This window comes from Dipodomys merriami, unplaced genomic scaffold (assembly GCF_024711535.1).
Source record: "Dipodomys merriami isolate MVZ:Mamm:240054 unplaced genomic scaffold, mDipMer1.0.p SCAF_5, whole genome shotgun sequence".
NCBI classification, from domain to species: domain Eukaryota; kingdom Metazoa; phylum Chordata; class Mammalia; order Rodentia; family Heteromyidae; genus Dipodomys; species Dipodomys merriami.
This window is the reverse complement of record NW_027206068.1, coordinates 58,086,939-58,113,541: the sequence shown is the minus strand read 5'-3', so window position 1 is coordinate 58,113,541 and position 26,603 is coordinate 58,086,939. Positions and strand designations below refer to the sequence as shown.

At 36.2% G+C, this 26,603-nt stretch overlaps 1 protein-coding gene across 4 annotated transcripts in view; it reads left to right on the top strand.

The window, feature by feature from the left end:
- The window catches only part of Grm8 (glutamate metabotropic receptor 8), a 716,785-nt gene that overhangs the window by 631,432 nt on the left and 58,750 nt on the right, over positions 1-26,603 (top strand). For all 4 annotated transcript variants that reach the window (XM_069996686.1, XM_069996685.1, XM_069996687.1 and 1 more), the window contains one exon: positions 5,340-6,275. In XM_069996686.1, coding sequence (XP_069852787.1) covers positions 5,340-6,275 — 936 coding nt within the window. The remainder of the gene's footprint in view (positions 1-5,339; positions 6,276-26,603) is intronic.

Below are 26,603 nucleotides of genomic sequence, written 5' to 3'. Positions count from 1 at the left end.
TGGTACTATTTGATTCTTAGAGTCTGTCAAGCTATGTTTTTGGGTTTTCTTCACCAAATCTTCTTAGTCTGCTTCTTAAATTCTTCTCTGTCCAAGCTTCTACTTGTGTTGTTTCCTTTGTATTTTCTATCAGTTCTGTGGATGGTAACTCATTGATAAGTATTCATGGATTTAATTGCCTTGCATATGGTTATGCCTTTGACATTTTTATCTCTGGCCTTGAGTGTAAAAGCTCAGGGACAGCCCCATGACCAATCAACCAACCAACAACAAAAAACCACCAAAAGACAACAAAACAAACCCTATTATTATATGGTAGCAGCCTTTCCAGTAAAGGATGCCACTTTTCATTCACTTGTTTTTTTCATTTATTCAATTGATATTTACTGATTTTATTACATCTCAGTTACCACGCTAGACTCCAGAATGCGATGGTAGAAAATTGGACCTGGCTTTTACTCCCCTGAGAAAAATGAACTTTAAACTAGAGCTTACCAAAATGTGTCTCATAATCACTGTGTACTAATCACTGGAGGAAGGCGTATGTCTTATGAAAATTGTAGGTTAGTGTCCTTTCCCAGACCAAGTAAACTATAATCTCTAAGTAGCAAGAATATGCATTTAGGATAGAACCTAAAATTTTAATGAACACTTTCTTAAATACAAAATAGCAAGCAAATACATAATTACAATAGAAAGTAGAACTAGGAATGTTTAAAAGTAATGGACAAGCCATCCATATCCTGGGAGACAGACAAGGCTATGTAGCTTAGTGACTGGTCAAACATGAGAAGTGGCAGTCAGTGTAGTGTTAGAATAAATGACATGTCAGAAATCTAGATGTCAGCTTTCACTTCCTTTCTTGTCCTCACTTAACATGCCTTAAGTCTATCTACTTTTTCATCACCATCACTCACAAAATTCACAGGCTCCTGCTTTGTGTAACATTATGGCTATAGTTGTCCTATTTATTTATTTATTTATTTATTTATTTATTTATTTTCTGGGTCTTTATTAAGAATGGTTCAACCTGTGCCAAGAGCCCTAGTGTTTCCCCTATTCCTTCCTGTAGTATTTTCAGGGTACTTGTTTTTACCTCAATGTAAAACAGGGCTAGGGACACAGGTCATATAGTTCTTTAATTCTTAGTATAACTTCTACTTTACTCTTCTTCCTATTTTGTTACCATAGTGACTACATCAATACTAACGAATAATATCCTTCTTTGTATTTTTAAAACTCTTCAGTCACTCTCTTTAACCTTGAGAACAGTCTGAAAACATGGTGCTTCTTATGGAGCTTCTCACAATGTGTCCATGGGCTCCCTCTGCGTTCTTGTATTCATGCATACTATAGTCTAATCATGCCAGGCCACTTTTAGTGATTACTCTGTATCTTTATTCATGGGATAGGATGCATTTCTCTGCCTTTCTTAGTTCCTATATATCTTCCAAAGCAACCCTCACCCCCGAGAAACTCCTTTTGCACCCAGGTGTCAATGCTGACATATCCTAACTTGATTTCCCTAGTATCCTTTGCCTACTTATTACATCACTTATGATTTCTTTATTATCTTTATCTGTTTGTCACATTCAGAGTGATTCTGAGACAAGAAACAGTATATGCAGTTCCTACTGTGAGCCTTCGTTATTAAGAGATGAGCATAAAGGGTCTACCATTTAGAGTCTGTGCTAGTTTTATTGGGTTCCAAAACATAGTGTCATAGTCTGAGGTGTTTAAACAGCAGTTATTTGTTTTCTCACAGTTCAGATATCTAGAAATTCAAAATCAAAGTGTCAGTGGAGTTGTTTTTCTTTGTTTTTGTTTTTTTTCCTGAAGCTTTATTTTCCCCTTGACTTGTGGATGATGGATTGTTTTTCCTCTTGAGTCTTGAGATGATTTTCTCTTTGCACATGTCTACATTCTGATTTACTCTTCTTATAATTACTCTTCTTATAACTCTAGTCAAATGACTAAAGAGACTTAATCATTTGAAATATTGTCTTTGAATATAGCCAATATCTGAGGTACTGACAACAGTTCTTCCACATAAAAATGGGGAGACACAATACACAGCCCCTTAGCACTATTGTGACATTTGGTGGTTAGAGTGCTGATCTTGTCTTCAAGAATTTTCCTCTTCAAGAATTGCTTTCTGGTGCCTGAAAAGCAATAGCCACAGAATTTGGTGATGGCCATAAAGATGTATCCAACCAACTCGTCCTTTTTCCTCATCTACAAATAAACTCACATCCCTTTAAGGGAATGCAAAGACAGGGAAAAAAGGAAGAATAAAATCATTCCTTTTCATTATATAATTAGATTACCAAGAGACATCTTGGATTTTGATAGGGATTGGACTAAATCTGTACAAAATTGGGGGCATATTATCATTGTTTAACATAACCTATTAGATGCAAATATTAATGCATTGATAAGATTCTCATTCACACATGTATGTTTTTCTTTCAGGTGGCTGGAGACTTTTAAGTATGATAGAAATCCATATTTTAGCTATACATTGAAAGATTTCTTGGTGAAAGGGAGTATATATATTTAGCAAGTTTACTAAAACATACATGATTTTCCATCATATTGAAATAGCACCTCCATTAACTAAATGAATTTTATTTAAAGAAAATTCAGAACTACAAAAAGCATGTTTTCCATAATCTTCATAGTTCATTTCTCCTTTATGGAAACCATTTGGCCATTGATTTGATGTATAGAAAACTTAACAAAGATAATTTCATATTTTGCTTATGTTAATACTTAGCCTATATAATGAGATTTACTCAGTATAGATATGCTTATTGGCTAACAAATCATATTTAACTTTGGAAAATAAACTATATTCGGAATTAAAACATCAAAAATGTGACTAGAGAAGATAATCTTCAATATTTCTGTCAATCCTGAAGTTTAACATTTTTGTAATTTTTTTGCTGTTTTGGGGGAGAATAGATTATAATATTATAAACCCATAGAAGCACTACAAATAAAATGTGAAAGTTTGATTTTGCAATAATTGCCTTTGAAATGGAACCTTCAAAGAGCATTTTTTAATCTTCTGAGTCTATTATGGTATAAAATCAATATTTTAGCCACTTGACAGAACAGTCCCCTTTTTCAGCATTTTTGAAAGATGTACTCTTAATTTAACATTTTTCTTTCTTTATCCCATAAGCAGATAAAAAACTCTTTAATTCATTAATAGTTAATAGTAAATTAATAGAATTATAATAGATTGGTTTTCTTTTGTAGTGAGTAGACAGGATAAATCTAATAGTCTTATATGATTATATAATACCCAAAGTAGCATCTCCTATATAAAGGGAGGATGTTTGAAATTAAAAACTAAGAAGTCCAACTTGTGCAGATTAGCTTGGGAGCTGCAGTGTGCTATCCTCAACCATTCAAGGGAGACTCACAAGGGAGAACTATCCATAATAAAATGACAATCATCTGTTGCTAAAGGAAGACAACATTAGAAGTGTTGAAGGGACATTGATGAAACTATGAATCAGACATTTTTTTAGATAAGTGAGTGTGGCTTCTCAATAGATTGTCATGTTAGTGTTAGAATAATGATGGCCATAGATTGGACAAGCCTACTCAGAGTATTTTTGTTTTCCATTTGCTGCATAAAAATAACCTAGGTTATAAGTTTAAACAAAAAGATTTATTATCCCATATCTATTCTATAATTGAGAAATTCGGAAGCAACATGGCTAGGCTGTTCTGGCTCAGAGGCTCTTCTGACCTGAGTCAAGATGTCAGTCTAGGCTTTGATCATCCAAAAGCTTGGCAGATGTCATACAATTACATTCCTGTCTATTTCTTGGATACCTGGCAAGTTGTAGCTTGTGACTGGTATTCCACAGAACTCTTTGAGAATTTTTCCCTGGAATGAATGGTACAAGAGGAGCAAAGCAGAAGCAAGAATATGTTTTATGACCTAGCCTATTGTTTGTGTAGGTCAGATCTATTTAAAGAGGGATGGGACCATGTGTGCATAGCTTCCTGGCGGAGAGGTTATTGGAGGCTGTCTTAGAGACTGCCTAACATATAGAATATTTAAGTCTACTTAAGTACTGGTAAGAAGCCTGGTCTTGGTGAAATGTTTTATTTTTCCCTCCTCAAAAATAAAAACATTTAAAAATATCTCCACAGTGAGATATAGAATCTTCCTTTTCTGTGCCTCTTTGAATTACTACATATTTCCAAATCTCAGGACTTCTAACATAGCCTACCCTTGATTCTTCAAGTCTTCTCCTACTTTTCTTTATACATTCTGCAAATATCTATTGAGAACAAATTCTATGTCAGGAACTGTTCATACCAGTCAGCAGATCATTCCCTTCCTAGGCTTTGTTTTCCTTATGAACTTTATAATTTTACCATTAAATAGTTGTACAGGGGTTTAAATTTAACACATGTATTTGCTAAATTTATTCTATATCTAATAAGATGAAAAAATCAAATATAGATTGGAACTATCACCTTCAAAATACATTGTTTCAGTAGCTATGTTCTGTGATTGGTAAGGTGAAACTTAAAGGCCATTAAGGTGACTGCTAAGCAAGTAGGGGTCTTTCTTCCTTTGTATAAATTTTATGGCTTACATCACTTAAATCCTTCAATATAGGACTACTACATTTTCCCCCCAATGGAGAGGATTACCATTATGCTATCTTATTCAGCACATGCTTCTTCACAATGTGGGGATGCACATTGGGAAAAATGTGTAGACTTAAAGGAGGGTGGGAGGTGGGTAAAACAGAAAATTGCTATCTCCAAAAACACAGGAGTAAGTCAGACGTAAAATGACGTTATGTATCATTCTCTTTCAAATGATGCAGTGTGATAGAATGAATTTCTCCCAATAAGGCAGAAAGGCGTAGAGCATCTTTTCTATAGATTCATATCCTATTCCAGTATTTCAAAGATTCAAGGATTATGATTAGCCCTGAAACATCCCTCTATGGAGTCTCTTATCTTTGTGTTTTTTTTAAAATATTTTAAAAAGTTCTCGTTAAAACTATTTATACCAATAAATCTCTTTGCCGAATGTCAGATCAGCCTGCAGTGAAGAGGTAAATGGAAACTAATGACACCGATCAAGTTGATGGTGTGAATGATTTATTGGATCCAATCACTTAACACTTTCATAAAGTCAATATCAGGAAAAGAAAACTGGACTCTTATTACGGTCAACTCTATTTGTACTGTCAGCACCCAGTGATTTATGACGAACCTATGGCTGGGATTAGGATATTATAAATGGAAGAAAAATGGAAGGCTCATTAATTTTCCTTTTTTTTTTTCTCTGCCCACAGGTAGAAGATATGCAGTGGGCTAATAGAGAACACACACACCCAGCTTCTGTCTGCAGCCTGCCGTGTAAGCCCGGGGAGAGGAAGAAGACCGTGAAAGGGGTCTCTTGCTGCTGGCACTGTGAACGCTGTGAAGGTTACAACTACCAGGTGGATGAGCTCTCGTGCGAACTCTGCCCTTTGGATCAGAGACCAAACGTCAACCGCACGGGCTGCCAGCGCATCCCTATCATCAAGCTGGAGTGGCATTCTCCCTGGGCCGTGGTGCCCGTGTTCGTTGCCATCTTGGGCATCGTCGCCACCACCTTTGTGATTGTGACCTTCGTCCGCTACAATGACACGCCCATCGTGCGGGCCTCGGGGCGGGAACTGAGTTATGTCCTCCTCACGGGCATCTTCCTCTGTTACTCCATCACCTTCTTAATGATCGCCGCGCCCGACACAGTCATCTGTTCCTTCCGAAGGATCTTCCTAGGCCTTGGCATGTGTTTTAGCTATGCTGCGCTTCTGACCAAAACAAACCGCATCCACCGAATATTCGAGCAGGGGAAGAAATCTGTCACCGCGCCCAAGTTCATTAGTCCGGCCTCCCAGCTGGTGATCACCTTCAGCCTCATCTCCATACAGCTCCTGGGGGTCTTCGTGTGGTTCCTGGTGGATCCCCCCCACACCATCATCGATTATGGGGAGCAGCGGACACTCGACCCAGAGAACGCCAGGGGAGTGCTCAAGTGTGACATTTCAGACCTCTCGCTCATTTGTTCACTCGGATACAGTATCCTCTTGATGGTCACCTGTACTGTTTACGCCATCAAAACGAGAGGCGTCCCCGAGACTTTCAACGAAGCCAAACCGATCGGATTTACCATGTACACCACCTGCATCATTTGGTTAGCCTTCATCCCCATCTTTTTTGGCACTGCCCAGTCAGCAGAAAAGGTAAGCAGCAGAAAATGCATGTGACAGCTCTTTTCGCGGATTTAAATTCTTCCTTTGGGATGCTTTTCTTCCTTTGAGGTTCATTTATATTCTCTCAAGATGCTTTAGTATGTGTTATTCTCATTCAGAAACACACACACTATCTATCTGAAGGTCACATTTCTTTCAAGTATATGTTGACTAAAGCTGATTTTCCATGAAAATTATAAAGAAAAAAAATCCACACAACTAAACACTCTATTGCATCCTCCTTGGCAAGGTTGAAGATTGACACGACGCATACCGTTTTTCCAGGGCACTCTTCCCAGCTCTGTTATCTAAAAACTCCACTGCTCTGTTCCAAATGTTAATTAAAAGAGAGTAGGAGAAAGGGCAGATGTGGCTCACAGAGGTGAGCTGTCCCAGACAGATCTCACAGCATAACAAATGCTTCCTCTCCTGCTCTACCAGAACTCTGGGTGAAGAAATAAATTCCCTGATAATTATGATGCTTTTAGTTATGGAAGTTTTAAAGTTTAGACTAAAATAATCAATTAAAGAGGAAGTAAAATGGCTTACTACCATCGACTCATCTTCCTGAAATTTTTCCTCAGTCTCTACTTTTATTACTTTTCCATATGTGGAAGCCAACACAGAAGGATTTAGAAGGCAGCAATGGACAGTTATTTAAAGCATGTGTGTGTGTGTGTGTGTGTGTGTGTGTGTGTGTGTGTGTGCTGGTACTGAGGTGTGAACTCAGGGCCTGGCCACTGTCCTTTAGTTTCATCACTCAAAGCTAATGCTTTATTACTTGAACCATGATTCCACTTCCAGGTTTTTTTTGTGGTTAATTTGAGACAAGGGTCTCATGAGCCTTTTCTGCCTGGGCTGGCTTTGAACTGTGATTCTTATATCACAGACTTCTAATTGCTAGGGTTACAGACATAGGGCTACAGCACTGGCTTTAAAGTGCTTTTTAGAAGGTGAGGATTTATCATGTCTCCCAAAGTAATTTCCTTTGTCATTAATCTCCCATTCACTTTTCAACTAAACACAGTTCGTAAAGAATATGTAATATAAGAGTGTGTATTGATTAGTTGGGATGCATATAGTATTATGTAGAGAGAAGGCGAGAGCTACAATTAAATCTGAATGGCAGGATTGAGGTGGTTGGATGGAGAACAGAGGTAAGTACTGTCTTTCTGTAGTGAGAGGCCCTTAGCTCCAATGTGTATGTATGGGAGATCTTTCCAGTGAGGACTTAAAAGGATTGGTCCCTTCTGCATTATTGCAAATGGGACAAAACTGGACTGTGAGGGATGCTGTATTGCCTGGGATACATTTTAGGTAAGGTTCAGCATGACTTAAAATCCCAGCAAAGTCAGTAACGGGTTCTCAGTAAGGGGTGGCAAGGCTTATTTGGCTGAGCACTCATCTTTTCTGGGTAAATGTGGTCTTCAACTAAGAAATTTTAAAAATGTGTTTCTGCCAACATTTCTGAACAGCATGGGTTCCAGACCTTTTGCACTTTCCTGGTTGTATGTCTCCATGGAGGTCCACAAATATTTGGTATAGGACTATGACTATGGCTGGAATGTAAAAGTGAGACATTTGAAGCTCTAACCCTAACAATCTGAATGTGTTTTTAGAATATAAGGATGGAAAGTTGTTAGGATCAAACTGACACATGTAACTTATGAAAGGATGTATGAGCTAAAAAAATAACTCTCAATTCTATTTTTAAACATGATTTATTGAACCAGTCAGTGCAGAATATTATTTTTTCAAAGCATGAAAATGTCAACCTTATATGAATTTTTAATAAGCTTGACTTACTTTCTTATATTTATGTTTGAATCTTTCTCTTTAGTTTTACTTGGAGAAGGCTTTCATTAGTGGCTTTCCTCTGATTTCTGCTAGATACAAAGTATTTATACCAAGTAAAATCTGGGTGACATATAGCTTCGTTTACCTTTTCTTCTCTTTTTTGACATCTTTAAGAGTATAACTTATCTATTTTAACCTAGTGATTTTCACTTAAGAGGTCAAACATGTACATAAATAAGATGGTTTTCTCTCTGTTGTTACAACTAAGTATGCCAACTTTTAATCCAAATAAAATTGCCCTATATCAAAGTATTATACTTTGTCATAGTAGTCACATATGCCTTAAATGTTACTTTAACTATTTTATCTTGGAGCTCTGCTATTGTTGCTGTGTAGCTTCTCCCTGAGGAAGGAAGATGGCGACAAGAATTTGGGGGTTAAATGGACACTGGAATATGGCAGAGGGTGTAGCTTCCCCTGTGTTGTTGAGCCTAGAGGAGCTAGATGACATCCACTTTAAAACCTGGAAATTACATTTATTTATATATGTATGGAAATATTCCTGCATAATCAATTTCCTATTTTTTCCTTAGCTTTGTAGAGTCAAAGTATAAGAAACAAATTATAAAAGGAATGATAGAAACATGCTAGTTGGTTTTGTGTGTGTGTGTATGTATGTGTGTGTATGTTTGTGTATGTTTATGTTTAACCTGGTGTTGAACTCAGGGCCTGGGCTTTGTCCCTGAATTTTGTGCTCAAGAATAGCACACTAACGCTTGAACCACTTCTGGCTGCTTTTTGATGGGTAATTGGAGATAAGAGTCCATGAGACTCTTACAATGGATTCGTGAGCTGCCTGGGCAGATTTCAAACCACAATCCTCATATCTCAACCTCCAGACTATCTAAGATTACAGGTATGATAAAATTAAATACAGGACAATTTGAAAAACCAAATAAGAAGCAATAACTCTTAGGATTATTAGGCCATTGTAGAGTCCTTGTATTATTTCGCCTTGGAGTTGTTCTATTTAGATTGCTTGTATCATAAATAAGGTCTTGCCTCTGAAGTATCTTATGTAGTAGAAGTATGTACTATCCTAAACTTACCTTAAAATTTGCTACCTGCTATTCTTTCTCAAATTTATCTTTTGTCTCTCAAAACAAGATAAGATGCTAGAGGGTATTAATTCTTTTATACCATTACTAAAATATTTATTGAGAAGAATATTATAAATAAACAAGACATGTATACTTCTACAAGAACTTCTTAAAAAGTTTATTGACTTTGAAAGAGCAAAGAACTGGTCATTCTTCCATTTTAATTTATAATGCTCAGCCAATTAGCTTCACATTACCAACGTGGAGCATTTATAATAGCCAGGCAGACCGCATATCCATTCATCCAGCAGATCCTTATCGAGCATTTGTCCAACATTGTGCTGATTATTGAACTCATGTCAGTCTGCTTCTCTGAGCCTTCTTTGTAAGAAGCTCATGCCTTCTTGTTGCCTTCCAACTCCAGTGAAGTGTGAGGCTCAAGGGCCCAAAAGATGGTGAGAGGAGATGAAACAGTAAGGAATATACATCCTTCAACAACACATAGTGACATGGAAATATCAGAAAAAGCATAAATTCTTCCTGCATACATTTGATTATGTCATCTTAGAGTAATTTCTGTAGCCAAAACTCATCTCACCACACACAGTTTTCTGAAATTACAAGAAGCAGGAAGATAGAAGTAAATTATTTGAATATTTTATGCAGCTGTTTTGGAAAACATTTTGGTAAAATTAAGCTTTAAGGAGATGGTTGCAAAGAAGTAACAGAAGCCTGTGTTCATTCAGGAACAAGACACCATTTAATTTCTCCACATTCTTTGTTTTTATTTGATTTTGAAATTAAATCATGTTTTTTCAATAGCTTTCAATAACATTATGTATGCTTACTCGTAAAATCTGCTAAGTCATGATATAAATGCACCTTTTCTCTTCCTATTTAGTGGTGTCAAGGGTGGAGGCCAGTAAGTAAACACAAACACATAATTGTACTAAATAGACAAAAAGTAATCATAACAACAATAATTAACTTAATAGGAAAAGAATCCTTAGGAGTAGTTAGGAGCTGCTAGGATGTCAGAAATCCCACACACACTCATTTTACCTTCCTAATTGGGCTTATGAAATAGAAATAACCAGACAAGGGTTATAACACTGCTAAACTCCAGGGAGCATTGTGCTTCAACCGAAGCATCAGACAAAACAACGTTGTTTCAAAATGGAAAAGAAAATGAAGCTCAAACTCTTTCTCCTCCCCCCCCTTACACACACACACACACACACACAAACACACACACACACACACACACACACACAAAACAACAGCAACAACAACAACTAAAACCTAATACTTCTTGAATGAGCTTTATTTCCTCCTCTTTCTAGATATATACTGCACTGTACCTACTGCATACATCCTGATCTGGTCACTCAAGACAGTAATCTGGGTCAACTTTGGTCCCACCCTCTACTCATTCTCATCCTTTTATTTCTTGTATGAATTTATAGACTCTCAGTAGTGTTGATATGATGTATTTCTGAATGAATATGTCAATGTACAGCCCTTCAAATGGTATCTTCTCAAGTACCTATTAAAGGAGTGAATGGAATATCTTGTACAACACTAGCATATTGTAATAATGTAAATGCCTACTTTGGATTTACATTAGATTATGCCATAATGTGAATTTTTTTTTTTGTCTGTCATGGGCCTTGAACTCTGGGCCTGGGTGCTGGCCCTGAGCTCTTCAGCTTGAGGCTAGTGCTCTACCACTTGAGCCACAGTGCCACTTTCTGAATTTTTTAATATGCATCCTATTGTGATCCTCTTTACAAGGTTATTTCTTCTGGTTGTCTCCATTTAATGATAGAATGCATACATCACTTGAGCTTTTTTTTTTTTTTTTTTGCCATTATCACTTACTCTGAGTAAGGACTATTAAGTATTTACAGAAAAGGCAAAGAAGTAATCCAGTTACCGTTCATTCTATTAAAATTTACAAAGCAAAGTCCAGTCAGTTCTTTGCTCATGTTGCCCCACCTTTGTGTTTTTATGATTTCTGTCTCTCTGGAGGCAGATGCAGGGATCAGTGAGGAAGAGGGTGAACTCTGGAGAGTCAGGACTTGTTTTGCTTTCCTCTAAGCTAACTAAGAAACTATAAAGAAGCTTCTTCAAAAAGAAGTAAATTCCTCCAAAGAATGCAGATTTGTTATGTCGTCGAAAAACGAACTTTACAACTTGGTGGGGGGGTGGGATGGGAGGGCAGGGATGGTAAGGGGAAACAAACAATGCTTGATAAGAAATGTACTCATTAGCTTGCTCATGTGATTGTAACCCCTCTGTATGTTATTTTCACAATTAAATACTTATTAATAATTAAAAAAAGAATTCAGATTTGACTATGGAATCATAATGTAGTGGCCTATTATTTGCATCCAGCCTTACCTAGTTTCAAACTAGAGCAGATTTACTGGGAAAAAGCAGGAAAATGTTGACTTTTAAAAAATGATTTTGTCTTATTATGGTTTTTTTTGTTTGTACTAATAGATATCCCCTACTAGTTTTGCAAATACTTGCAAACTCCATGAATCATGAAAACGTTTAGTACATAATAAGCAGTGACTAGTGTTGACTATGATTACCCGTGGGCTATTATCCATGACGAAAAAGACTTTACTTGATTTCATTCACCATTATTCTCAGCATCTGGCACAATACCAGGATTGAAATAGGTTCTTAAAAATATTTAACAACTGTTATACTCAAATAGATTGAGTTGGAGGATCTAATTTGATTTATCCAAATAATTGTCTCAATTTCTGTAGTCACTTAAACCCTATCTGCTAAGTCCCCTAACTGGAAGTGTTTTCTCCAACATAGAAGCTTGTACAAGACTGAAGATCTTGCAATTGCTACAATGAAAGAGTCCTGCAAGGGAGATATGAGTCTGTGGGATTAGGAGAATTAATTCTTCCTGCAGCAGTACTTAACTGCTTTCAAATACTTAGCAGAAAAAAATGGAGAAACATAAATTATTTTCAGAAAACATTCCCTGAATCGCTCATATTGCAATTTGAAATTGTGAATCGCTTTAACAAATTGTGAGAAATGGTCTTTGGATTGTAGCCCACATGAGCCAAGAGCAAGACAAGAAAGAAAAATAAGACTTTATGCAACCTGGACAATGATACAAGAAAGATACAAGATACATGAACCAGAAATCATTCTCCAGCCTCTCTTGTCTCTTAACATTTCCCTTATGAAGGGGGAAAATGGAAACAGTGGTCAATCTGTGGGTGTATAATAGGTTATAACTATGTATGATCTGTGATGAGCTGATAAATACTGTGTTGTCTTGTCACCTTATAGCATTTAAAGGCTTCAGTGATATTCCAAATTTGTGTGTATGTGCATATGCCTCTGTGTGTGTATGTGTGTGTGTGGGTGGTCACAGTGCTTGAATTCAGAGCCTGAGCACTGTACTTAAGGTTTTGCTCAAGACCTGCACTTACCAGTGGAGCTGCAGATCCACTCCCAGGGCTTTTGGTGATTAATGGGAGATAAGAGTCTCAAGGACATTCAGAGCTAGCTTTGAACCTTGAGCCTGAAATCTTAGCTTCCTGAGCAGCTAAAGTTACAAGTGTGAGCCACTGGCAACCAGCAATATTCCAATTTATAGAAGTATTTGATATGTTATAGTACAAGGTTTCTGGAGGTCAATTATAGCAGAATGCTGGTATCTCCTCTTTAAGGGAAAAAAATGAAAAAATAAAAATAAAAAACCCCAAAACAGCATGTTAGCATTTTTAAATAGAGTATTTGTTAATAATTAGAATGTAAAAAAAGTAGGGAGATCTGAGCAGACAAAGGCAAGTGTATGAAGCTGGTTTCCTGGGAATTTCGTTTTATCCATATTTCTTGTTTGCTTTTTCTGGTTGTGCTACGCATTATTGTTTCGTAAAATTTCTATCTTTACATATTTAGCACTGTTCTTTTGGGGATGCCTATCTTATTTGATTGCACAGTGGGATATTTGCTCAGTGAATGTGATTGTCATATGCTGATCTTTTCCTTTGCTCCCAAGGAGGTGATGGGATCTGGAACTACTTACACTTATTCCTTACATGGTGGCATTTGCTCATTGTGTTAACAACAAACAATAAAAATATTAAAAGTGAATTTTCTATACCCAAATTACAACAATATAATGAGGTAGACTTCTATATGGTCCTATAGTTAATAAAATTCATCAAAATGGTTTAGTTTTCTTGCTTAAATTGAAAAATAGTAAGATATCAGGTTTGATGAAACTGTGAATATTCCTAGAATCATGTAGATCCTAGATTTATTAAAAAATGCTTAAAGGAATGTCATACAAATAGACATCATTTTTTTCAATATCAACAGAGCCTTAACGACATTACAGAGTGTTGATTTATAAACAGTGGTGACTAATTTACTTATTGAACTTTTCTGCCACTCACTAGATGCTCATACCTCAGGGAAGCGCATAGCATACCAGCAAGGGTAGATTACAAGGAAATAATTTTTGTGGCTGAACTCATATATATAGTTTTGGGGTTGGGAAATAATATTTTATATATATATAATATCGGTGTTCATTATTATATAATATATAACAACATAATTATGTTAATTAATATTAGTTATATAATACATCATATCATTCAGTGTTAGGAAATACATGAACACATATATACATATATATGCACAGATTCATATGTGTCAATGCCACTCACTTATACTGTGGAAAATGTTTAACCAAGTATTTATATAAATTATAGGATATCTAAAATAAATGCAAAGCAGCCATATTTTGATATTCAAATATTTATAAAAAATAAAAACTTGATTTGGCTTCTGGCTGAAAATAAGGGCTGGTTCAGTGACCATATCTTCTATTATGAAATGGTGAGAGAGAGCAAGGGAGAGAGAGAGCAAGAGTGAGTGACAGAGACTGTTATATTGTTAGAACAAATGAAACCACAGTTGGAGAAAATCTTGAAAAATGAAAATCAGCTACCTCGGATTTATGGGGATGTTGAAAGAAAGGAAGCACAATTCAAGAGACATAGTTGGTGTTACTTGTGAATTCTAAATAATTCCCAGACAGAAGTCAACAAGTGACTCACAGCAGGTGATGTGATGCCACCAGGGAAAAACTCTCAGAACTTTATTCCAGAATGGCCCCATATTGCTCCTTTCAATTCCAACCTTAGGTAGGGGAGTGAGGTTAAAATGATCAATTCTAAAGACTGACAGTTATTTGACAGAGGACTGCTCATGTGAATATAAGACTTGAGAGAGAAAGAGAAAACTTCCAAGTAGTTTTATATCAGATGGAAGAAATGCATCTCTATCTAGCATAGCTCTTACCACAAATTCTTCCTATGGTTGAATCCCAGCCTGCTTGCTGGTCCATACCCATGCCTTTTGAACAGAGGTCAAACATCCTTTACTATCCAGTCCATAATCTCCATCTCAAAAAAAAAAATCCAGGCTCCTCTGTTAATCTTTATCAAGCAGTCTAGCCTATCAATAATGACTAGCAACCAATTATTGAATAATAAAAATAGAAAAGAAGAAGAAGAAGAAGAAGAAGAAGAAGAAGAAGAAGAAGAAGAAGAAGAAGAAGAAGAAGAAGAAGAAGAAGAAGAAAGAAGAAGAAGAAGAAGAAGAAGAAGAAGAAGAAGAAGAAGAAGAAGAAGAAGAAGAAGAAGAAGAAGAAGAAAAACAAGAACAAGAACAAGAAGAAGAAGAAGAAAAACAAGAACAAGAACAAGAACAAGAACATAATTAAAAAATCTCAAGAAAGCAAGTAAAACAGAATAGTGTGCAAAGGATCCTAGAACTAAGAGACATTAAAGTTCATTTAATAATGAACACAAGTATACATATGCAGATAGCTTTGGAAAACATCCATTAGGGGATAAGAAAATAATTCCCGAAATTAAAACTATGAACATGAACATAAAAAGATGACCAGATGAATAGAAACAGAGGGCCAGAGTAATGATCTACAACGTAAAAAAAAAGACAGAAACAACAACAAAATAAATTGTAAAAAGAAAAATATTTTTAAAAGTTAAAATGTTATGATAAGTTCAGGACCCAATTGTATACCTTATAGACATCCTAGAAGAGGAAACAGAGACAAAACAAATTATTGATCTGAAAATTTAAATGAAGAGAATTCTTAGAGTCACAAAATTGATAGGCCTACTTCCCTTAGTCAATTTCTGTAATTGGCAGAAAATTCTTAGAATTTTTAGAGAAAAATATTTCTACAAGGAATGAAAACCAAAGGTGATGCATCTTTCTGTGTGTGTGTGTGTGTGTGAGAGAGAGAGAGAGAGAGAGAGAGAGAGAGAGAGAGAGAGAGAGGGAGAGAGAGGGAGAGGGAGAGGGAGAGAGAGAGAGGGGGGGAGGGGGAGAGAAAGGGGGAGGGGGGGAGAAAGGGGGGAGGAGAGAGAGAGAGAAAGAGAAAACTCAGAACCTTGTGCTCTCTTTTAGCTTTTGTTTTCTCCTTTAGCTGTTTTGCTCAAGTCTGGCACTTTACCACTAGACCCATACCTTTACTCACTTCCTGTTTGTTTTTTCCTGGTTTATTGGAGAAAAGAGTCTCATGGACTTTTCTACTTTCAAATGTGATCCTCAGATATCAGCCTCCTAAGTAGCTAGCATCGCAGGTGTGAGCCACTTGTGTCCAGCTACTTCCAGGATTTTAAGCAGTGATGAACAAATCAGAATGGCAACAGTAGCAGTCACATGATCTAGAAGCAATGAGCAAATTTAAGGAAATATTAAGTTGTGAAAGAATCTATTACCCTAGAGACTAATTAGCCTTTAAAAGTCAGAATTTTAATAATTTATTCCTTCTCTGAAAGTGTAATTATGGTACTTGAATGAATCTGAAGGAAGTAATATTTTGTAGCCATAACCCAGCAAGTACTTTTGTCATTGGCTTTACATTATTAGAGGAAAACAAGAAACAAAACCGAAATATTCATGAGGATAAAGTCAATGCAAATATTATTAACTCTGAATTTTAAAACTAGTCATAATGACTTAAAAAGAAAGTTGTAGGAGATAGAGGGAAGATATACCAGCATATCAAATCACTCATCTTTCATTGTGAGTTGCCAACAGGCATACTCTAAATTTAATAACTCAAGATTCATAATCACATTAACTCAATAACATCAATAATGAATGACAATTTAAAAAAAACTATCCAAACTTTTAGATGTATAGAATAACATCAGATGGTGAATGGATGACTGATAAGACATTTAATTGAATCAAACAAATATTTAGACTCAAATAAATATGTGTGATAAGACACTTCATCCTATTTAAGCTACTTGGGGGGATGAGAGTTTGAAGTCAGCATGGTTAGAAAATTCCATGAAATCTTACATCCAATTAACCAGAAAAACTCTAGACTGGAGGTGTACATCAAGTGAGACTGCATCAACCATTAGCAGAACGTTAACATAAGAACAGAAGGTACTGAGTCTAAGCACAAAAAATTATAAAAATACAAATGCACTTAGGAGCAGAGGTATTAATGATTTCATGAAATCTTTTCTAAGACAACATGAATATTCAGGTTCATATTAAGGATATTTAGTGTGTAGTATATTTTAAAAGAATTGTATAAATGCAGAAATGGATAAGTTTAAATTTGTGAAATGATTCAAAATCTAGTTGTTAATGAAATGATGAAATAACTAGTTTCCACAGACCCATTTAAAAATAGCAGTTTATAACCTGTAATTGTATTTCAACAGAAAATATTTCCTAAGTATTATTTTTATGTGCCAGGACCTTTTCTTGGTGTTTGGTAAAGTGGCAAAGGGAATAAGAAGTTATCAGTGTCATTGGGGTCAATGTCAAGTAAACAATGTCAAGTAAAAAATTGTATCTTGTAACTACAAGATACAATAAGATAAGAAATGTCTTAGGGACCAGCTGTGTAGAAAAGAAAACAAAAAGTCTTTTGTAGGGATGAAAAAAGTGTCTATGAAGGTAGGAACTGATGGAAGCAGTCCTCTAGGCAATGGGGAGAGCGCTTCCACGTGGAGAAAGGGGAAAGTTAGGCAAACCTGCAAGGGTTTAGGTTTAGCATAGCCACCAAGAGAGCTGTGTGGCCATACCCCCCTATTTCCTTGTCATAACAACACACCTGCTGGCACCTGCACTACTTCCTAGTTTGCATAGCACATTACATGAATATCCATAGCAAAGGCTGGTGGGATCGCTGGGAGCCACTCGATGAAGGGATATAAGCAGAGCTTGCACTTCACTTGCTATGCGTTTTAGTATATTTGTGTTGTTCCAAGCAAGGCTCTATTGTCAGTATAGTCATCTGGCAAGATTTTTCTGGGGGGGAGGCTGGGGAAGTGGGGAAGGGGTGAAGTGACAATTTGTAGTGTTTGAGAATAAGAAAAAAAGATGAGGGGCTGGGAAGGTAGCTTAGTGGTAGAGTGCTTGCCTAGCATGTCCTGGGTTCAATTCCTCAGTTCCCCAATACACAGAAAAAGCCAGAAGTGGAGCTGTGGCTCAAGTGGTAAAGCGCTAGCCTTGAGTGAAAGCAGCTCAGGGATAGTGCCCAGACCCTGAGTTCAAGCCCCAGAACTGGGGGCAGGGGGGGGAGAGGGGGGGTGGCAGGGAAAGAAAAACAATGAGGAACAAATGAAGAGAAAACAAAAATGAAAGAAGGAATACAAGCAATAAATACTGAGGACTCATTTCAAATTGAATTGTGAACAGAAAATAAAATGGGAGGTAAAGTGCTTGTAGTGTGTGGTCTGTGGTTGTGCCTGTAATGGTGAAAGTACTTTCAGGCTGATGTAAGGATTCTACCCACTTGGACTTCAGAAAGATTCATAGCTTTGTAACAAAGCAATTCTTTTGAGGGAGGAAGAGAGTAAACCCAGGGCCTCACTTATTCTAAGTAAGTCCACTACCATGGAGATACATCCCAAACTCATAAAAAAAAATTAAAAAATGTGACGATGCATAACAATTCTATTTAATGGCTAATTTTTCAATCTAGCTGAAAATAGAGAAGCATATTTAGTACGATAATAGATAAATGGGATAAAAATTAGTTTGCATGAGTAAAATCAAAGATAAAGATGCAGGGCCAAGAAACCCTTGTGGATTATAATTTTTGAGTTGATAAACCAAAATGATATGCAAATAAATTTTGATAGCTGAAATAAAAAGAAAAACTTTTTGGCCTGGTGCCAGCGGTTTATGCCTATAATCCTAGCAACTCAGGAGGCTGAGATCAAGGATCGCAGTTCAAAATCAGCCCTGGTTAAAAAAAAAAAAGTCCCCATGAGACTTTTATCCTCAACTAACCATGCAAAAACTGGAAGTTGTGGTGTGACTCAAAGTGGTATTATGCTAGCCTTGAGCAAAAGAGTTCAGGGACAGCATCTAGGCCCTGAGTTCAAGCTCCATGACAGACCTAAAGAAAGAAAGAAAGAAAGAACGAAAGAAGTAAAGGAAAACTATTTAGAAATAAAATCTAAACAGTTTAAAACAGTGCATCACACTAAAGTATATAAACATTTTTATTAAGTACACTTAAAAATTATAGATTTTATATGCTAATGAGCTTAAGTAAAATTTAGGATTATCTTAACTTTTTCTTCTTGTCATTACCAAATTAGCTTAATATCTTTACTTTTTCTTTACAGTGTGTCTCATTTTGTGCTGTTTAGGATACTTGATTATGTAATACATTTTCTTCATTTTTATTTAAACTAACTTAAGATTTTGGATAGTGACTCCTTAAGCTAATCTGTAAGAATTTGCATTTTGATAGCATTCTGAATTCTATGAATAGGACTAGTCTTGAGCAAATAAAATAACATCATCATGAATTGTACATTTGTGGTTTTATTGTTTTAAAAATAAATCAGGTTATTGCACATTTTTTTAATTCAACAAGTGCAATATGGTGGATATTCAACTTGGAATTTTAAAAAATATTTTCTATCCAGCATTGTTACTCCCTCCTTTGTTTTCCCCCTACTATCTCTTCCCTCCCCACCTTCCCAACTCCTGTACTCCTCCCCACCCCAAAGTTGTAAAGTTCATTTTCAAGATAGTGTTTTGTACATCTCATTATTACAATGAGTCAACCTGTATCCTTGCTTCAGCATTTTGCTATTTCCCCTCCTTTCCCCAAATTAAAAAAAAAAATGTATATACAAGATGCAGGGCAACTGAATCAAATACAGTGAAAACAGAGGTTATACCATGGGGGAAGAACATACAAAAGAAACAAAAAAAATTACAGTACAATGAAAACAACAGTAACAAAGAAAAAAAACTCTTGTGTCCCTATCTTGGGGTTCATTTCGCTTAGCATTATCTTATATGGTCATATGTGCATAGCTTTTGACCTTTTCTGCTTGTCTGGTAAGATTATTCCAGACACAAATAAAGGAAACCATGGGACCTATGTTTCTTTGGACCTTGCTTATTTTACTTAGTATAATTATTCCCAAGTCTTTCCATTTCCTAACAAATGGGGCAGTGTCATTCTTTCTGATGGAATTCCAGTGTGTGTGTGTGTGTGTGTGTGTGTGTGTGTGTGTGTGTGTGTGTGTGTGTGTGTGTGTGCATGTGTGTGTGTGTGTGTATCTCACATTTTCTGAGGGGCATCTGGGTTGGTTCCATATCTTAGCTATGGTAAATAATGCTGCAATAAATATAGCTGTGCTGATAGCTTTAGTATGGCCTTGTTTGTGATCTTTTGGGTAAATGCCCAAAAGTGGGATTGCTGGGAGCTCTATGTGGAGTCTTTTGAGGAATCTCCTCCATACTTCTTTCCAAAGTGGCTGAACAAGTTTATACTCCCACTAACAATGCAGTAGGGTTCCCTTTTGGCCACATCTCCTCCAGCATCTGCTGTTATTAGAGTTCTTGATTATAGCCACTCTAATTGGGGATAGGTGGAATCTCAATGTTGCTTTGATTTGCATTTCTTTCATGGCTAGAGAAGTTGAGTATTTCTTCAAAAGCTATCTACAAATTCAATGTGATACCTATCAATATCCCAACCTTATTCTTCAATGAAATAGAAGAAGCAATGCAAAAGTTTATATAGCACAATGAATGACCCCCAAGAGCAATATCAATATCAAATTTCAAACTCTACTACAAAGCCATAGTAATCAAAACAACTTGGTACTGGCACAAGAACATAACTGAAGACCAATGGAATAGAACTGAAAACCCAGAAATGAACCCACAGACCTATAGCCACCTAATCTTTGATAAGGGAGCTAAAAAAATAAAATGAAAGAAAGACAGCCTCTTTCATTTCTGGCAAAATTGGTTCAACACCTGTAGAAAACTAAAGCTAAATCCTTATATATCACCCTGCACCAGAATCAACTTCAAATGGATCAAAGACCTCAAAGTCAAAGCAGACATCATGAAAACATTACAGTACAGAAAGGAATAGGAGATACTGTAGGTCCTTGGCACAGGCCAAAAGACCCAGAAACTCAACAAATCAAAGAAAGTTTGGTTAAATGAGATTGCATCAAATGGCAGAGATCATCTTGGAATTTGAGACTCACTGTTTATCTGCTTAGTCAAATGTATTTTAAGAAATATACCAAAAATTACATATGTACATATACATGTGTGTGTGTGTGTGTGTGTGTGTGTGTGTGTGTGTGTGTGTGTGTGTGTGTGTGTGTGTGTGTACTGCCTGCTGGCCCAAATCCTAAAGAATATATATGTCTATATAAACTTTGATAATATATGTGAAAAATACACTGAACACTCATATAAAGCAAAGCTTCTATAGATTTCACTTTCTCCAGCAAGATTAAATGCCATGTATTTCTCTCGCCAGCTGTTGTCTTTATAATTCTCATCTACTCAAATTGAAGTGAATTGAAAAGAGTATTGGTAGATTGTAAGCCCATCATAAAACCTGGAAGTGTTGATATCAGCAGGCAGGTTATCACTACAGCGATGCCCTTTCTTCCACAAAATACTTTCTCCATGGCAAAGTGTCCAATCACACTGTGATTTATTGAGCACTTGGTTCTATTGCCTACTTATTGTGAGGAACTGACAATGACAAGCATGCATGCAAAGTGCCTAAGTACTTTTGAAATGCAAAAGGATACATTTAGAAGGCAGCATGAAAAGCACTGAGGAGCGGAGCCAGTCAGAACTATTGAATTATATAGGACACATCTCCAAGAAGGCTCATTTTTTTCCTCCGTCTTATTGTTTTGGATTCTTTTAATATACAGTACATGCATACATTGCTATTGCTCCTGATGCCCTCATTTTACCTCTGACTTGACATTCTTGGAAAACACACCAAATCTCCTTTTGCTTCTCTTTGTCTCCTTTATCTCATCTTCCTTCTGCTCAAGTTGCCCCTGATTGTGGCCTTTCTCCCAGGCGCCATTTCCTTGAAGTGCCAATCATTCACAGGGCTCCTAGAAAAGCTACATTCATGCTTTCTTAACTGCCTTCCTCAGCTCTGCCCTTTTCACATGTTCAAAGACAGAGACTGAAACAATGCAACGCTAAAACCTGAAAGCAATCCAAAGCACAAATTGCGAAATTAAGCTAGAAACCCCACAATCTATTATCATTTAAAACACAACTAAACTGAATGCCTCTTTTTTTTTAATTGTGAAAATCCCATACAGAGGGGTTACAATTACATGACAAGGTAATGAGCACATTTCTTGTCAAGCATTGTTGCCTCCTCCTTTGTTTCCCCTTCCCATCCCTTTCCATCCCCTCTTTATCCCACCCCCCACCAAAGTTGTAAAGTTCATTTTTCGACATAACATCTTGTACATCTCATTGTTGCAATGGGTCCACCTGTATCCCTATTTAAACAATCTAAACAATTTTTTTCCCTTCCCCTCCACAAATTATAACATCAAATTCAGTGAAAACAGGGGTTATACTGTGGGGGAGGGACATACAAAGAAACAAAGAAATCATCTTATAAATATATTAGAAACAATTGCAAGAAAGAAAAAAACATTTGAATCCTTATCTTGGGGTTCATTTTGCCTAACATCAACTTATCTGACCGTTTCTGCTTGTCTCAGACATATATAGTAATTGCAAATAAGGGAAACCATGGGACCTATGTTTCTTTGGGCAGGCTAGATTCTTTGTATTTTAACTACTTCTTTCCATCTCTATAAGTTGAATCCTCAAAGAGACTCTAATCTCTGAAACCAACTTTGTAAGAAAGTTGTCAGGAATTTCTGCATACTTACTGTAAAAAGGTCTGGAGTTTAATTTTTCCACAATTCTTGGGCTTTATTACTGTTCTCCTTCTACGACTATTACATCTTTTTCAGAGATTCGAACTTAGAAATTGACCTTGACTACTTCTTTGGACCCTTGTTTAAATTCTGCTGATGAAATGTGTTCATTTGAAATTTTTTACTACATCCATTTTTCTTACCCTTACTTCCGAGATCAGATCCCCAGTGTATGCTTGGATGTTGTTGGGATATGAAAGTGAATCTGGAATTGTTTTTTGACAGAGATGTCCAGATTTCTATCATAAAATCATTCTTTAGCAAGTATACTTTTCACTTCTTTTATAGTCCTCAGTAAAATACTTTCTATTTAATACTTTTTCTCTGTTGAATATTGACAGCAGTGTTTAGTCCAAATGTGGCCTACCTTCATAAAACTTAATTTAGAAAGAGAGACTGACTTATCCAGAAAAAAGTATTATGTTTGCTTATCAATGGTCTTACAAAGGGATGTTAAAATAAAATTGTTCTCTAGTACCATTAGCTGAAACCTAAAATTTCGAACTTTCTCTTTCTGCTATCATTCTTCATATGAGTGAAGCTGATTTTACCGATGCAACAAATCCATGAAATCTTTAATATACAAGTATTATAAATTCTAAGCATAAACATGCTCTCTCTGTATTTCTTTTTTATACATTTCCAGATTTATATTTGTGGTTTGTTTATGCATCTGTAGTTGTATACCAGGTGAGTAACTCTTCAGGAAAAGATAAATAATTATATTTCTTTTATATCCTTCCCTTCTCACTTCTCTTAAAGTGGGCTGTCAAAATACTTTGGAGATCGTTTTAGGTAAAAGATTTTTTGTTTGTGATTTTATTTTTATTTTTGTATGTGTGTGCCAGTCCTGAGGCTGGAACTCAGGGCCTGTACTATGTTCCTGAGCTGTTTTGGTCAAAGCTAATACTCTACCACTTGAGCCACAGCTCCACTCCCAACATTTTGGTGGTTAATTGGAGATAAGAGTCTCATGGATTTTCCTACCCAGACTGGCTTCTGAGTGGATACCTCAGATCTCAGCCATCTGAGTAGCTAAAGATTGGTGGTGTAAGCCACTGGTACCTGACTTTTTTTGTTTTTAGTTGAGTTGGATAAACAATTAAACATTTTATAGCCAATTCTGTATCAGGGTACAGTGAGTTAAAAACAAGAGTAGAGAAAACATTTGAACTAAGAAGGAAGGAATCAAGGTTCTTATCTCACTTACATTGCTTTCCCTATGATAAAGGAAGTTGTTGTCTCTGAATTTTAGTCTCTTCACCCCAAGTAAAATTGAGAATTTATAGTCTCTAACTCTAAAATGCTACCATTGCAGAGAAACACTGCAGTTACATATGATATGGTCTACTATGTAGGGGCATGACCTAATTTTTAAGCAAATGCACACAAAGATTACTATGCATATTCAGTGAAGGATGTAAATGAATGCACAAAGCATTTTAGAAAATAAAATACTTACAACAGATTATTGCTCTCATAAGCCTGAATCAAATTGATTCTTATTAACATAGCATGATTCAAACATGATACAGGATCTGAACTTCTTTTTGAGAGCCCCATGCGGGCATCTACTCACACCATATATTTCTTTCCGTTTTTAGAAGTTTTCTTGAGCAACAAAATGGAAAAGACACTCAACACATTAATTTCTAGACTTTTTTATTCCCCTCCTCCCCTTTAGCTGCAAATAATAGTAGTAGCAAATGGGCAGAGAAAAGAAAGGAAGAAACAATATACTTAGCAAACTTCACCCATTTCATCAGGCTGTGCTACTGTGGTGTTTACTGCTTTATTACTTTTTGTTTGTCATTCAAATCACTTCTCCTCTGCTAGAAATCCTTAAGCCACTGGTTGGAAGACTTTGATATAATGCAAGAGAAGTTCTTCGTGTATAATCTCCTGTTAGAAATTGATTCTGATTTCACCTCACATTAGTGAGTTCCTCATCCCTTTCTACACATTTTCTTTGTTCATCCCGTTAATGCAGTATCATAAATCGCTCTACCACAGTGCCTAAGGAATAGAGAAGGAAATTATGTCTACCAACCAGTCCTCTTGTGACAAATTGTAGCAGGTGGGTAAAAAGAACCCGTTACAATCCCTTGTACACTCTTGATTTTTATCCTCATTTGATTTTTTTTCCTCTTCTTTCTAGTGTCGTTCAATCTGTGGGCCCTGGGAGAAAGCTAAAGCTTTAAAATCTTTTTGTCATAGACACAAGAAAGTGGTTATTTTCTGGAAAAACAAACCCATGACAGTTTAAGGCTTAATTCAAATATAGAAGCCATGTAGGTACAAGAGTTCTCTTCTTTTGATTGAGAACTTTGTAGGGATAGTATGTATAAACATTCCTTTCCCTTAGATTTGAAACCACACAAAACAGTTGTTTTTCCACAGTCTTAATTCCTCAAACTTTTATGTTCTCATACAAATGTCTTGGGCAGATATTTGTGAAAGTTAACATAATAATTTCCACTTACAAAAATAAAAGCCATATGAGCACAGAATAATTTCTGGTCAGGTTTAACTAATCATAATGAACAGTAGTTACAAACTAAATCTATACCTTTTCTTAAGTGTCCCACTCCAAGTCAGGAAATTACATTCAAGTAATTGCATGCAGGCAGGGCAGTGCTTGGATACCGAGCCTAGGTACTTGATACAAATCCTGTTTTCACTTTATCCCAAGCAATACTTCATATGATACTCATCTAAACTTCAACACTCCTTTGTAAGATTGGGGCCCAAACTGTTTTTAGCATATAGGACTGCTTTGAATATTGAGGTACTACTGATTTGTCTTATTCCAGTGTTGTTGATGGTGATGGTGGCCAATTGGTGAGCCTTTCTCTCCCATGCCCAGATAATATAAATCCCCTTGGCATTCTCTGCCCTCTGTTTTCCCTATATCCATGCTAATGAATTTGGGTCTTTGCCACATTCTAAGTTTATAATATTGTTATATAAAGCCTTCACAATTGTCCTGCACAGTACACTTCTAGTTTAAAAGTTGCTTCAGCTAGCTACAAAATATTTCACCTTGTCATGTGGTCTTACAAAGTACAGCCCAGTTATTTCATATCAATTATTACATAATTTCATACAAACAACCAAGATTGATGTTGTAGCCTACTTCTTAAAGGGTAGAGAGATGCTATAACATTTTGTTATAAGATTTTTATCCCTATGACTTACACTGTAATAATATTTATATCAGAAAATAACCGTTAGTTGTGTTGCCTTAAAAGAATATTTAACTAAAAATGATGAACAATTTGTATTCTAGAGGAAAATAGCTCTGTTGATTAATGTCAGCCAATACAAAACCTGTTTATACATAGTAAAATTCACCTCAAAAGCATTTCAATGCACATTTTAAATGAATTTAAAATACTGGTCATATTTAAAATATTGGTCATAGCATTTTTCAGATGAATCCATTCATACCATGAATTCCAAAACATGGATTGTTATTTCAAGTTATTTCACCTGTTCAGTATTGCAGAGTATAACAATAACTTAAAGCTGTCCCGTATAGTCATGTTTTATGCCAAAGGGGTCTCTTTCCACTCCATTACCAATCCCTACTGTGTATCTGAATATCACAGATGCATGCTTAGTGAATGTTATACAGTCCTGCTTCTTTGTGATTCCTGTTAACCCAATATTTGCTTCCAGGCATTTAAGATTCTGAAGAACTTTGTCCCTTTACTTGAAAACTTTACAACATGAATCATTTAAGGAATCTCTGTTTCCCATAAACCTTCTTACCAGATGGTCCTACCAATACTTACTCAGTTTTCCATAAGATGAGAGTGTGGAGTTTTTAACTTTTCCGTGTGTGTTTTAGTGGAGAACAGCTTAGCAAATCCTTAGTTCTGTGTTTTTCTTTTTTTTAATTTAATTTTATTTTATTTGTGAACATACTGTACAGAGGAGTTACAATTACATGGGCAGGATAATGCGTACATTTCTTACCAAGCATTGCAGCCTCCTCCTTTGTTTACCCTTCACATCCCTTCCCAGCCTCCCCCCTCCCCCCTAATCCCAATCCTTCTCCTTCTCCCCCTCCCCCCCTCCCCCCCCCCCCCCCCCCG